The sequence below is a fragment of the Suncus etruscus genome, chromosome 20 (assembly GCF_024139225.1).
Source record: "Suncus etruscus isolate mSunEtr1 chromosome 20, mSunEtr1.pri.cur, whole genome shotgun sequence".
NCBI lineage: Eukaryota > Metazoa > Chordata > Mammalia > Eulipotyphla > Soricidae > Suncus > Suncus etruscus.
In genome coordinates this window covers 32,427,483-32,441,680 of record NC_064867.1, presented here as the reverse complement: position 1 = coordinate 32,441,680, position 14,198 = coordinate 32,427,483, and the positions used below count along the sequence as shown (strand labels likewise).

The 14,198-nt window shown below is 40.0% G+C and overlaps 1 protein-coding gene across 2 annotated transcripts in view; it reads right to left on the bottom strand.

The window, feature by feature from the left end:
• The window catches only part of TMCC1 (transmembrane and coiled-coil domain family 1), a 129,525-nt gene that overhangs the window by 28,962 nt on the left and 86,365 nt on the right, over positions 1 to 14,198 (bottom strand). Inside the window, exon 1 of one of the 2 annotated variants that reach the window (XM_049766510.1) lies at positions 9,764 to 9,923. The exons of the other annotated variant lie outside the window; for it this stretch is intronic. Coding sequence (XP_049622467.1) covers positions 9,764 to 9,826 — 63 coding nt within the window. The 5' untranslated portion in view covers positions 9,827 to 9,923. Of the gene's footprint in view, positions 1 to 9,763; positions 9,924 to 14,198 lie in introns of those variants that run through there. 2 annotated transcript variants of the gene reach the window in all.

Sequence of the window (14,198 nt, the reverse complement as noted above, 5' to 3'; positions counted from 1 at the left end):
ATGATTATTGTTTAGATAGGTTTTTATTTCTAGAGAAACACACTAGAATTAAATATCTTTAATCTGTCTTCTGTCCTACCTGGGCTGTTCGGAGAAATACTATGTCCATCCTTGGCATGCTTTCCATGTAAAATCACCAACATGTCTGCAGGAGTCCAGATGACAGAACCCAGTGTCCTCAGCCACCCAAGAAAACTAACCACAGCTTCAGCAGGAGGGCAGTTTAAACACTGAAACCATGACTCACTCACTGGGTTACTCAGTAACTCCTCCCAACTTTGGTAGGGAACCGTCCTTAAATAGGAAGTAGAGCAAGAAGAGTGGGAGATGAAGGTGTCGAGAGGAAGAGAGTTGAAAGGGGAGAGGGGATAATAAAAAATAGACTTACTGAACAGAAGAATACAGGGCAAGGGCCATGAATATGCTCTTGATAGCTTTGAGCTATCAACAAAATTCTTAGAGGTACAAATACTTGGCACAGAAGGATCTGACTTAGCAGTGACTTATGAATGTACCTATGGAGAAATGCTTCTCTTTCCCAATAATGTTTGTTGGCAATTTAGGCTATTCATGCATAACAGCAGAAGGTTAGGTCCTAACACATTTAGCCAAATTTCAAATTTGTAAAGCAAAAACTTTTTTAAGCTGTGGTCAAAGTGTATGGGGCTATCCCTGGCAATTCTCAGTCCAGGTTGTATGCAGTATTGCTTGAGCCCTGCATATTATGGATTATCAGGGCCACCCTAGTGGTTCTTGGGGCCTCTGAGGTTATACCCAATGGTGCACAGGGGACCATGATGATGCGAGAAATGTAAAAGGGGTCAGACATGTACTATTATATTATCTCAAACCTCTGTACTCTCTATGGACTGAGAGGAAATTTTAAGCCTTTCTGCTTTCAATGTTGGAGAACAAGGAAGAAATTTTGTTTGTTTTAGGGGTATATCTAGTGATGTGAAGTGGCTATTCCTGGCTCTGTGCTCAGAGCCTAATAGAAGTTGAGGACCATGTTCAACCAGGGCCTCACACATGCAAAGCCACTCAGCTGGTCCATTTATTTCTCCAGCCCAGATTTTCTTAAAAATAAACAAGTCAATATGAGAAAGGATTACTTACTGAAAAGAGAAAAAGTTAAGGGTGGGAGGAGGAAAAAGGGGGAAAGAAGAGGTAGAAGGGGAGGAGTATAAGGAGAAGGGTGTCTGCTATAGAGGGAGGGGGGAAGAAAACTGGGGACACTGGTGGTGGTAAATGTGCACTGGTAAAGGGATGGGTAGTGAACATTATATGACTGAAAGTCAATCATGAACAACTTTGTAACTATCTTGCAGTGATTAAATTAAAAATTCATACAACCCATCCAGACCTGTCTTTACTGACTTATCAGCCATATGACTTTGAATAAGTAACTTGACCTCTGCACCCATTTCATCAACTGTAATGGGAATAATTCTATTCTGGCCACTTCAGAAAACTCAGGATGATAAAATAAGTCAATAAACACAAAAGCACTAAACTAAAGCACTAAGTAAAGATAAAGCAATTAATTCTGATTATTTCATATTTATTATATACTATTATTTTATGTTAACAACAATATTGCATCATTAATACTATACTGTAATATCTGGTGATTTTTGTATGTTGATACTTAAAAAGTCAATACTTTCAAAATTGAAAGATTCAAAAATATATTTCCTTCCAGATCTTCCACATACCAGTCATAAAAAAATAATATGTGTAGAGTCTGAACCTAAGGAATAATTTAACAATGCTACCACCATCAAAGTAATCATTTGACTTCTACCTTTCTTCTTTTTTTGTTTTTGGGTCATACCAGGGGGCGCTTTGGGGTTTACTCCTGGCTCTGCGCTCAGAAGTTGCTCCTGGCTGGCTTGGGGGACCATATGCCATGCCGGGATTCAAAACACCATCCATTCTGTGTTGGCCATGTGCAAAAAAAATGCCTTACTGCTGCGCTATATCTCCGCCCTGACCTCTACCTTTCTTAGCTGGTCTTGTTTGCTTTGTTTTTGGGCCACACCCAATAGTGCTTTCTCCTGATTCTGTGCTCAAGAATCATTCCTGCAGGGCTTGGGGGGCCATAATGGATGCTAGGGATTGACTCCAGCTACCTGCAATGAAATTGTCCTCCCTGTTTTAGACTAGTCATCGCCCAGCCTGAGAATAACCACCTATAAAGGCAATATGTAAGAAAAACACTGAGAAAAGTAAAAGAGCCTGGATTCAAATCCAGCTTTATCATCATGCTACTTGTCTCTGGACCACATTTGAATCTAATTTTTCTACCTATAGAAAATTTTATAACTGGCTTTCATGACATGATAAATTACATTTTCCTATTCATTACTCAAAACTACCCCAATTTATTACTTAAAATGCAAGTACATATTTATAACTAGGACAGATTCCAAAATCTCTGACTTAAAATTTACTTAGGTAATAAAGTCTGCTTATCTACTCCTTTTTTTTTTTAACTGGCTCTTTGCGGAAATCTCATTCTCTATACTCAACAACCCATTTCATTTCTGAGAAAATGAAAAGGGTAAGTGAAGAAGAGGATGGGGAGCAGGCAAGTCTTTGTGACTGATGTGAAAACAGCTGAAAGCTTATCTAAATTTGTTTTTGATCAAATCTTTCTAGGACCAATTTCATATAATGGGTTGGGCAAAGGCACAGTTTCATTGTTCTGTCAAAAAATTTTATATTCTAATATGATACAGAGATCGTGTTTTTCAAGTATAAAATGGATTGTGTGGTTCAACTTAAGTACACTTATTTGGGTCGTGAGGAAAATATTTGATTAGGGGGAATCATGGCTCAAATGCAATACAAATTTTAATCCCTACAGATTTATAATCTTGGCCCTAAGAACTACACAAGAATTATTGGGGAGGAGGGTTGAGCCACACTTGGCTCTGCTCAGAACTCACTCCCGGCAGGCTCAGGACCATGGGATGTGGGTGATTGAACCTGGGTCTGTCCCAGGTTGGCTGAGTGTAAGGTAGACACCCTATGGCTATGCATGCAATCACTCTGACCTCAGGAATCTATATTTTAATCAGTAATAAAGGAGATGCTCTGGTTGGCCTTATTTATTTATTTATTTACTTATTTATTTTTCAAGAAATTGTGTTGAGGAAGTGAAACAGATGAGTCACAGATGAATTTGAGTCGCCATCTCCTCCAGGTTTGTCCTTGCCAAGTCTAAGAAACCTCATCCCTAACAGAAAGAAATGACTCTCCGTAGTCTACTGACACTTTGCACAGGAAGTATCTCTTAATCATGACACTATTTCTTTTTTAATCTATATTGTCTCATTAGAAATCATATGCACTTCCCTTTTCATAGTGAACACCATTCACTTGGAGTCATTTTCTCATGTACAATTCTGAACTGGGTGTTTAGTTCACAGTGCTTTGTAATACAGATATCTTGAGTGGAGGTGGTAGAAAAGAAAAAAGAAAAGGTCTAAGTTTCAGTAAACCCCAACCACAGCTTTCACTCTAAGCATTCCACTTTTCTCTTTGGGGTAAATAAAGAAGGTTGTTAATTAATTAATTCTTTTAGTTCTTTTCAAATAGCACTACATTTTCTTGATGCTTATTTCTCATATAGACAAATATTTTTCCATAAATTATAGGAATCACTTTCCTACATTTTAACACGAAACTTGCAATGCACAGGAGAGTGCTTGGTTCCATGGAGATGTCTGGAAGAGTAGCGCTAAGAAGTTAGAGTTCATGCAACTCTTGAGTTCCTCTGTCTTCACTTATTTTACATGTGCAATCTGAAAACTTTCTGCTTAGACAAAGGTAAAAAAAACGTTTTACTACTTTTTTTCTTTTTGGTTTTTGGGTCACACTGGGTGATGCTCAGGGGTTACTCTGGGCTGTGCTTTCAGAAATCACTCCTGGCCTGGGGGACCATATGAGATGCTGGAGAAATCAATGCCCTACTGCTTGTGCCACAGTTCCCTCCACTACTTAATTTTTGAAAGTGTGAATAATCGGGGCTAGAGTAATGGTGCAGCAGTAGGGCATTTGCCTTGCATGCGGCTGACCCAGGATGGACCACGGTTCGATCCCCCGGCCTACCATATGGTCCCGTACTCCAGGAGCGATTTCTGAGTGCATAACCAGAAGTAACCCCTGAGAGTCACTGGGTGTGACTCAAAAAAAAAAGTGTGAATAGCTATTTCTATACAAATAATTCTATTCATTTCTAAATTTGGCAGTATAGTTTGGTCTTAAACTTTATCTTAAACTTTATCAACAGGATTGGAGCAATAGTAGAGCGAGTAAGTCACTTGCTTGTTTGATCCCTAGCATACCATAAGGTCTCCCATAGGAGTGATACCTGAGTGCAGAGCCAGGAGTAAGCCTTGAGCACTGCTGCTGGGTGTGGCCCCAACACCAAAACAACAGCAAAACAAACCACTCCCAAACTTCCTCCTTTCTATCACCAACCCTTTTAAAATCCATTTTCCAGGAGACAGAGAGGTATATAGAGATTAAAGAGCTTTCCTTACACATTAAAGAGCTTTCCTTTTAGTTCCAGCACAGCATATGATCCTGGAGGATCCCTAAGCAATGCCAGGAGTGATCCTGAAGTTCAGAGCTAGGAATAAGCCCTGAGAACTGCTGGGTGTGGCTTCAAAACAAAAACAACAGATTGAAAAAAAAAAAAAAAGGACTTTGATTGAAAATATTTATCTATATACATGCTCACCAATATCTCCTTAACAGGATCTTTCTAGATCATATCGTGCAATACCGAGCCTACATTACTATTGTCAAAACTTTCTGCAATGGTGCCTATTCTCTTTCCCCCTGAAGACAGGACTTTCTGGGGTTAGTAAAAGCTAAAACAGATTGGCTGAGGACTACTGTGTAGAGGCCTCTTGTTCTGAGAGAAACTACCTTCTTATATTATTTTAACTCTTACTGGATCAAGAGTCTCGGTCAGACTCTTAAGAACACTTTGTACTGTTTAAGATTCCTAGGTCCCAGCATGTAGACTGCACAGTGGAGTCCTCTTCCACTCAACTTCTCATTAAAAAAATAAAAATATATATACCCTGGTGATATTTCTCAACCAGTTTCAGTACATACAATGTATTTCATTATATGCTGTTCAGTTGTCTCTAGTATGAGACCAACTTGGGTTCTATTCATAGCATCAAATATGGTCCCCAGAGCACCTGCAGGAATGATTCCTGAGCAGAGAGCCAAGAGTAAGCCATGAGAATTGCTGGGTATATTCTCTACTGCAGGTCAATAAAGTTTCTCTTATTCAGTTGTCCATGAGCTTTCCCACAAAACACTGTGATTGGAAAAAAAGGGCCAGAAAATTGGGTGTGATGGGAAGGGATAGCTTAAGTGGTGACAGGAGGTCAAGGGATTCCTCCTGGCAGTTGAAGCCTGGCCTGTTATATATGGAAGCATTTCCATAAGATCATTCACAGCAAAAAAAAAAAAAAAAAAAAGAGGAGGAGGAGGAGGAAGAGGAAGAGGAGGAGGAGGAGGAGGAGGAAGAAGAAGAGGAAGAAGAAGAAGAAGAAGAGGAAGAAGAAGAAGAAGAGGAGGAGGAGGAAGAGGAGGAGAAGGAGGAGGAAGGAGAAGGAGGAGGAGGAGGAGGAGGAGGAGGAGGAGGAGAAGGAGGAGGAGGAGGAGGAGGAGGAGGAGGAAGAAGAAGAAGAAGAAGAAGAAGAAGAAGAAGAAGAAGAAGAAGAAGAAGAAGAAGAAGAAGAAGAAGAAGAAGAAGAAGAAGAAGAAGAAGAAGAAGAAGAAGAAGAAGAAGAAGAAGAAGAAGAAGAAGAAGAAGAAGAAGAAGAAGAAGAAGAAGAAGAAGAAGAAGAAGAAGAAGAAGAAGAAGAAGAAGAAGAAGAAGAAGAAGAAGAAGAAGAAGAAGAAGAAGAAGAAGAAGAAGATCATTCAAAGCATGGCCCACAGGGTTCAAGAGCTTGAGGGTGCATAGTTGCTAGATACCTGCAGTGCTGGTGTTCTTTGGAGCCTCTAGGGTCACAGAGGTGCTTAGGGACTCCAGGGCTGTATCTTCTCATATTCAGGGGACCATGCGGTGTTGGAGACAGTACAGGGGCCAACCAAAACATAACCCCTCTACTAACTCTCTGGTCTCATACCAAAACCTTTGTTCAAATAGATAATACTCATTCTTCTGAAGCCACTAAGAAAAAAAGCTACTAAGGTAAAAACCTGTTTAGGTGAGTAACATCTTATCTGGCTAACCATCCTTTAACCCAACTTCAAAATAATAATTATGGGCAACCATCTGCCCCCACAGCCAAACCCAGCATGGTTATTCTTGGTTCTGTGCTCAGGAATGACCTCTGGTGGTGCTCAGGAGAACACATGGATGCTGCAGTTTGATCTATCTCTTTGGTCCTGCATGTGTATTTAAAGAACTAAGAGCTGATTTACTCCTTTTTTTTTGGGGGGGGGGGGAGAGGTTGGGTCACACATGCGGCGTTCAGGGGCTACTCCTGGCTCTATGCTCAGAAATCGCTCCTGGCAGGCTCGGGGGACCCTATGGGATGCTGGGATTCGAACCACCGTCCTTCTGCATGCAAGGCAAACATCCTACTTCCATGCTATCTCTCTACCTACTGCTTCCTTTTCAGAAAAATGTATCTTTATGAAAAATATAACTCCCCCTCCTTCTCTCTCATTCAGTTCTCTGGAAATCTACCTTCCTTAGGTGAAACAAACAAACAGAAAGTTCTCCCTAAAGAAGGGTGGTTGGTTACTTTACCACTGAGCTATATCCTTGGCCCCAAACTTTCTCTTTAAAATACTACAGAAGAGCTAGGGTGTTAGTACAGGTTCAGCTGGTTGTGCCTCACAACCCCCAAAAGGAAACCCCTAGAAAGGAAAAAAAAAAAAAAGAGGCAGAAAGACTAGAGGGTCAATTTTATAGTGAAGAATATTACCAAAACTTTGGTCATACACGTACTATAAAAATATCAAGTTACAAAGCTATATTCCTAAATATTATATGGTATTTTAAATCAATGGTCAATTAATGCATTTAAAATTTTTACCCAATCTGGGGTCAGAGCAATAGCACAGTAGGTAGTGTGTTTTCCTTGCACACTGCAAGGTTCAATCTCGAATCCTATATAGTCCTCTGAGCCTGCTTGGAATAATTTCTGAACATAGAGCCAGGAGTAACCCCAGAGTAACCCCTGGTGGGGGAGGAGGGAGATGGAGGGCATTGGTGGTGGGAATGATGCACTGGTGAAGGTGTTCTGTTTATGACTGGAACCCAATTACAATCATGCTTGTAATCATGGTGCTTAAATAAAGATATTATTAAAAAAATACATACATTGTGCTCACTTAAGTGATAAATAAAAAAAAAAAAAGGAGTAACCCCTGAGAAAACCAACCAAACAAACAAAAAAACAACAAAAACATTTACCCAATCTTAAATGTCAATAGTGACTCCACTGCAAAACCTTTGCATGGATTCTGGAATTATTCCAGAAAAGACAAAACATCATAAATATTTTTTTCCCCTTTCTTGTGGCCAATTGTTTCATATATGACGAGCAAGATTTCTGCTTTCTTGCAAATTAAACATAAAAGTAGGAAAGTATAGGATGAAAATCAAACTTGCACAAGAACAACATTTGCTGTATCTAGGTATTTGCAGGCAAAAAATGCAGGAAAGCCTAGAGAAAACTAGCAGCAGATAGATGAGGAAGGATATCATAGTTATGTCCCCCCAACCCCCGCACCCAGTTCTTGCTGTTTGTTCTATTTCTTCATTACTTTATAAGGCCTGTACATGTAATATTGTCTACTTGACTTTTCAACTCTCACCCAAACATTTTTTAGGCACTGGCTGACAATAACAAAGAAAATCTCTGCCTTCCAGAAGCTTATAATTGAGTCAAAAATGGTGGCAGGGACTGAAAATCTGGTAACCAAACAATATACAGAGAAAAAGAATAGATTTGTTGTGGAAAAAGGAATGATTTAAGGGAGGGAAATCTACATTAGATTGGAGTCATAGAATTCTTTCAATAAGAATTCCTTACATGAACTGAGTCCTCAAAGATAGGAAAGAAAATTTTAATTTAATTCATGCCACAAAGGAGAAAAAGTATTATAATTTTAAGTTTTATGTGCTAAGAGATTACAGAAGTTGGAATTTGATCATAAATCAAGATGAAAACACACAGTTAATGAAGGAGATAGTTAAAAAAAAAAGAAAAAGAACTTGTCTATTCATTGCCTCTTAGAATTCACTTGGTGAAAGCACGAGACTGTGTTACCAAAAAGGCTTAAGAAAGGCGTATAAAGATTCTGAGAGGAAAATATCAGAAAACAGGGAGGAGGCCACCTGCCTGTAGTCTAATGGAATATATGGACTGCTTATTTACAAGGCTTACATAACCAATGAGTCAGCAAGATGCCAGGTGTCAATGAATCTCTTCTGTGCCCATCTTAGTGGCAAAGAGCCTTGGATTCTCTGTACTTGTAAGCAGAGCCCAAGAACAAGATCTAAAGGAAGCTAATAAAACAAGTCATTATACCTTAGCAATACCAGGTTAAGTTAGGATAAAGGAAAATCCTAATAAACAGGATCCAACTTGGTGCTGACTAGAACAAGATTTTGGTAAGAACTCCAGATTTAAAACAATTTATTCAATTTATAATAATAAATGCATACTGAAGAATTTAAGGAGTAAATATTTTAAGATATATAAATATATGTTTTAGAGTTACTTTTCATGATTCTTCTATTAAAAGCTATTATGAATTAACAGTAATGAAGCTTTCTAATGATAGAATTGGGTTTAACGATGAATAAAACACAAAATACACCAAAGGACACATTAGTGGGATTAAATCACAGTACGGCAGATATACAGGGCTAACAACCACTAGATAATGAACAGCAATGATAATGAACTTGAGACCAACGGCCACCAACGCACAGCTATGAAAATAGCAAGCTCCTCATTCTGCCTTCCTCCACCTCCATACTTATGCTCTCAGCTTAATGCTGCTGCTGATGAACTGTAGCTTAGTAAGAGAAGAAACCCTCCTTTCTTCTACATTTGAGCCAAAAATCTGGGAGATAAAGAGGAATATTTCCTGATTGCTTAAGAAAGGGAAAAGACACCTAATTGTTATCTTGCATTCTCCTATTACCCACCCCCCACCCCCCGAGAAATTCTTGCTTCTGCCTGTTCATTGATAACTGAGAAAACTTGACAATTATTTCTGAAGGTCAATACTGAATGACAGAACTATTTTCCTTACTGGCTTCCATCATTCCATCAAACATGATTCAGCAAAATATTTTAGCTACTGTTAAGAGTCGATTCAATGTAGCAGACACAGAAAGGTAAAAAGGAAAAGAAACAACAAAACCCTTACACAAAAAAAGAGAAAACAAAACCCCCAAACACAAGCAACACATTTATCTTACCAAAACCCTCTCTCAGGAAGTCTGCTCATCCTTCATTTGGGCACTGCCAGAGCAAGCTCGGATTGCAAAAACAAATCACAATCTCTTTTGGCTATTAGCTCTTTCCATTTGTTCCAGCTTTCAAACTGAAGAGAAGATGTGGGGCTTTGTCTGTCACTGCTGCATGCACTTGGTTTCCGAGAATAATGCTGCAAATGAGGACAGCTACCACTGGGAACAGATTCCCTCAACAAAGAGCCAGCTGAAATGAAGCTTCTAGTGGATCCCTGGGCTTCTCACCTTCACAGCCTCAGAGAACTGCCTTTCATAGAACAGGCAGGTACAGCCGCACCACATCAACATCCCTGCATAGTCAATTCTCCGCAGTGCCCACAGTGCCGCTGTGTTTCATGCACGCTCTCTTAGAGCTTTTCTACATCTGGGAGCCTGGGAGGACTCTAAACTGAATAAACAGAAAGCATCATGTATATGTGTGTGCGTGCACGCTCAAGTGCGCGTGCGCACGTTTTCCTAGGCCTGCTAATGCAAATGTAGTTTGAGAAGGAAAGATCACAGTATCTGCCTCTCTTCCAGAACTGTGAGCATCTTTTATAAAAGACAAAACATCAGACTGGCTGAATTTTAAAGCTACAGGCATTAATTCAAACTCACATTTGATCCTTTCATTTAAAACCACTTAAGTTTTAGAGAACAGCTTAAAGACTAGGAATATTCCAACAAAATTCTGTTTAGATAACTTGTATCAATAAAACAAACAAAAAAAACCTATGGTCCTATAAGATCTAAAGAGAAAACAGATTTTCAAACTGCATTAATGTTGTTTTTCCCCCTTATATTTAACTTAGAGTCACAAAATTTAATGAAAATTAAGCAAGAAAGTGAAAACTAAGGGGCCGGAGAGATAGCATGGAGATAGGGCATTCACCTTGCATGCAGAAGGGCGGTGGTTCAAATCCCAGCGTCCCATATGGTCCCCCGAGCAAGCCTGCCAGGAGCAATCTCTTTTTTTTTTTTTTTTTTTTTGGTTTTTTGGCCACACCTGGCGGTGCTCAGGGGTTACTCCTGGCTCTCTGCTCAGAAATAGCTCCTGACAGGCATGGGGGACCATATGGGACACCGGGATTCGAACCAACCACCTTTGGTCCTGGATCGGCTGCTTGCAAGGCAATCGCCGCTGTGCTATCTCTCCGGGCCCGCAAGGAGCAATTTCTGAGTGTAGAGCAAGGAGTAGCCCCTGAGCGCTGCCAGGTGTGGAACCTCCCCCCCCCAAAAAAAAAGTGAAAACTAAGTCAGAGACCCTTATTAAAAGTCTTACTCTTAAAAGAAACATGCACATCTGAACAAAAACCTCTACAACTGTCTAAAGTCTCAGTAACAGATTTAAAGTCCACAAGTCTAGGCTTAGCCTCTGCTTTGTCATTCACGGCTAAGTGAACATTCACAGCTTTGCATGAAAAAATACACAAACAAACACAAAAAAAAATCTTAAAGTGACAGCTTCTGCCTTGAGAAGGTCACTGGGATTTTGACAATTTATCAGATCTGAATTTTGCTTCTTTATCATAAAAGCAGTTTTACAGCATGCACACAAAAATTTCATTATTATAAGAGTATTATATATATATATATATCAGATCTAATAACACTTTTCTGAGATTAATAAGTAAAAAGGAATCATACATGAAAACAATATATAGTATAATACAGTCTTTTCCTGAGCCGGAAGATGAGGATAATTTCTGTACTTTAACTGAAGTATGAGATGGCTCAAAGTTCAGATCAGTGAAGTACTACCAGAGGTAACAGAAGGTCTTTCCCTCCTTCATTTGCAGTAGTACAAACCACAATGTCAGAAAAGAAAAGAGGGGAGTGAGAGAGCGAGCGAGAGGGAGAGAGTTCCAGACGCAGTCGGGAAGAGTGTGGCTGGGAGGGTAGAGGGTATCAGGGAAGGTGAGAGGGAAACTGTTGACATTGGTGGACGAAAAATGCACACTGGCGAAGGATGACTACCTCATGAACAACTTTATCTATCTGTGGGGGAAAAAAAAGAAACCACAACAACCTATATTATGAACATCCTTATAACCATGGTGCTCAAATAGAAATAAAAAAGATCTTTCCATCCTATTCACACCAGCATCTGTTAGTCTTTTATTTAAATAATATGAAGCCTTTGTATCTATAGCTCCTTGAATATAAATATAACTTGAGGTGAAAACGATGGTTCCAGATATAAATGCTTCTATCTAGAGGCAGAGACGCCCAATCTGCCTGTTTTCTGGTTTTTGGACTACACCCAGTGATGCTCAAGGGTTCCAATCTCTGTGCTTAGCAACTGCTCCTGGCAGATCACGGACAATATGGGATGCTGGGGGTTGAATTTAGCTCCTCAATCATGACTCTTTAACACACAGAATTTCATCATGTAAGTTTTGTTTATTTAAAAATTAGATCATAATGATTATATAGACTATTTCTAACATACATACAAATCCTACAGAACCAGCTGCAGTTCCTTTAAATTCTGTTTATTTTTTTGATCATACCTGGATGTGCTCAGGGCTTACTCCTGATTCTGTGCTCAGAGATCACTCCTGGCATGCTTGGAGGACAATATGTGGTGCTGGGGATTGAACCCGGGCAATCACTTTACCCTTTATAAATCTCTTAATCATAAACAATTTTTATATATTTTCTTTTCAAGATAATCATGTTCAGTGCAGAAAATTTTGTGAATCTTCGGGGTTTTTTTGCTTTTTGTTTTTCCTGGCTTTGGTTTTGTGGAGTTACACCTGGAGTTTAGGGCCTACTTCCTTTAGTGCTTGGAGGACCATGCAGTGCCAGAGATAAAACCTGGGCCCACATGCAAAGCATGTGTCCAGGCCCACTGCAAAAACCTTGAAAACAGAAGTGAGCATTAAGAAAAAAAAGTCTGGGGCTGGAGTGATAGTACAGTATGTGGGTAGGGAGCCTGCCTTGCATGCAGTCAAGCTGGATTCAATCTCCAGCATCCCATATGGTCCCCTAAGCCTGGCAGGATCGATTTCTGAGCATAGAGCCAGGAGTAACCCCTGAGCGGCGCACGGCTCAGGGTGCTAGGGATACATACAATCACATGAAACGCATCTGCAAAGCAATCACACTACCTGCTGTACTATTAATCTGGCTCTACCCTTTTGTGATAGTCACTTTATGATATCTCTGTTTTGTTTCTTTCTGATGGCTCATGAAAGTTCATTAAAATTAAAGTTCAGTTAATTTTTTCTATCAAGTTCAGTTAACTTTTATCCTGGAGTCTTTTTTCTTTGTTATCATTAAAGAGACGAAAGGCCTTCTCTCAATGAGATGGGCTAGGAATGCAGGTCATCTACAGAGGAAAGAGAATTTAGTCTTTGATTTACTGTAATCCCTGTGCTATCTTCCAGGTCCTTTATGAATTTTAATCCTAAAGATTGAGTTATTCTTTGAAATGCTACAACCGCATAAAAAGCAGAGTTACCCCCAAAATCTCAAAGTAGAATTCCAAGAGATCTTAAAAAGTATTATATGAGGGCCAAAGCAATAGCACAGTGGCTGAGTGTTTGTCTTGTATGCAGCTGACCAAAGATGGACCCGGGTATGGTTCCTGGCATCCCCGATGGTCTCCTGAGCCTGCCAGGAGCATAGAGCCAGGAGTAACACCAGAGCACTGCTGGGTGTGGCCCAAAAAAGAAAAAAAAAGTACTCTATCAGGTTTGGGAGATAATTCAAAGGGACTGTACTTACCCTTTACAGGAAAAAGCTCAGGTTCAAATTCTGTTACCTATGAGCATCTATGGGGACACCTCATGAGTAACATGTTGTGTCTGACCCTCCTTCCCCTAAAAAAATAGTTACATAAACTTTATTAGTAGGGCTAGAGATAAAGTACAAAGGTTAAGAAGCTTGCCTTGCATTGCAATCCAGATCCCTGTTAAATCCCCAGCACTTGGTAGGGATGTGGGGAGAAAGGAACTCTCATTCACTGCTGACAGGAATGCCGCCTTGTCCAGCCCTTATGGAAAACAATATGGAAATTCCTCAAAAACCTGGAAATTGAGCTCCCATTTGATCCAGCTATACCACTTCGAGGGATATACCTTAGGAACACAAAAAGTAAAATACAAGAATCCCTTCCTCACACCTATATTCATTGCAGCACTATTTACAATAGCCAGACTCTGGAAACAACCAAGATACTATTCAACAGACGAATGGCTAAAGAAACTGTGGTACGGGGGCCGGGCGGTGGCGCTAAAGGTAAGGTGCCTGCCTTGCCTACGCTAGCCTTGGACGGACCGCGGTTCGATCCCCCGGTGTCCCATATGGTCCCCCAAGCCAGGAGCAACTTCTGAGCACATAGCCAGGAGTAACCCCTGAGCGTTACCGGGTGTGGCCCAAAAAAAAACAAACAAACAAAAAAAAGAAACTGTGGTACATATACAAATGGAATATTATGCAGGTGGTAGGAGAGATGAAGTCATAAAATTTTCCTATACATGGATGGACATGGAAACTATTATGCTGAGTGAAATAAGTCAGAGGGAGAGAGACATACAGAATAGTCTCTTATCTATGGGTTTTAAGAAAAATAAAAGACATTATTGTAATGCCTAAAGATGAGGGCCAGAAGGACTGGCTCATGATATGAAGCTTACCTCCATGCTATCTCTCTGGCCCCAATTTTGAATTCTTA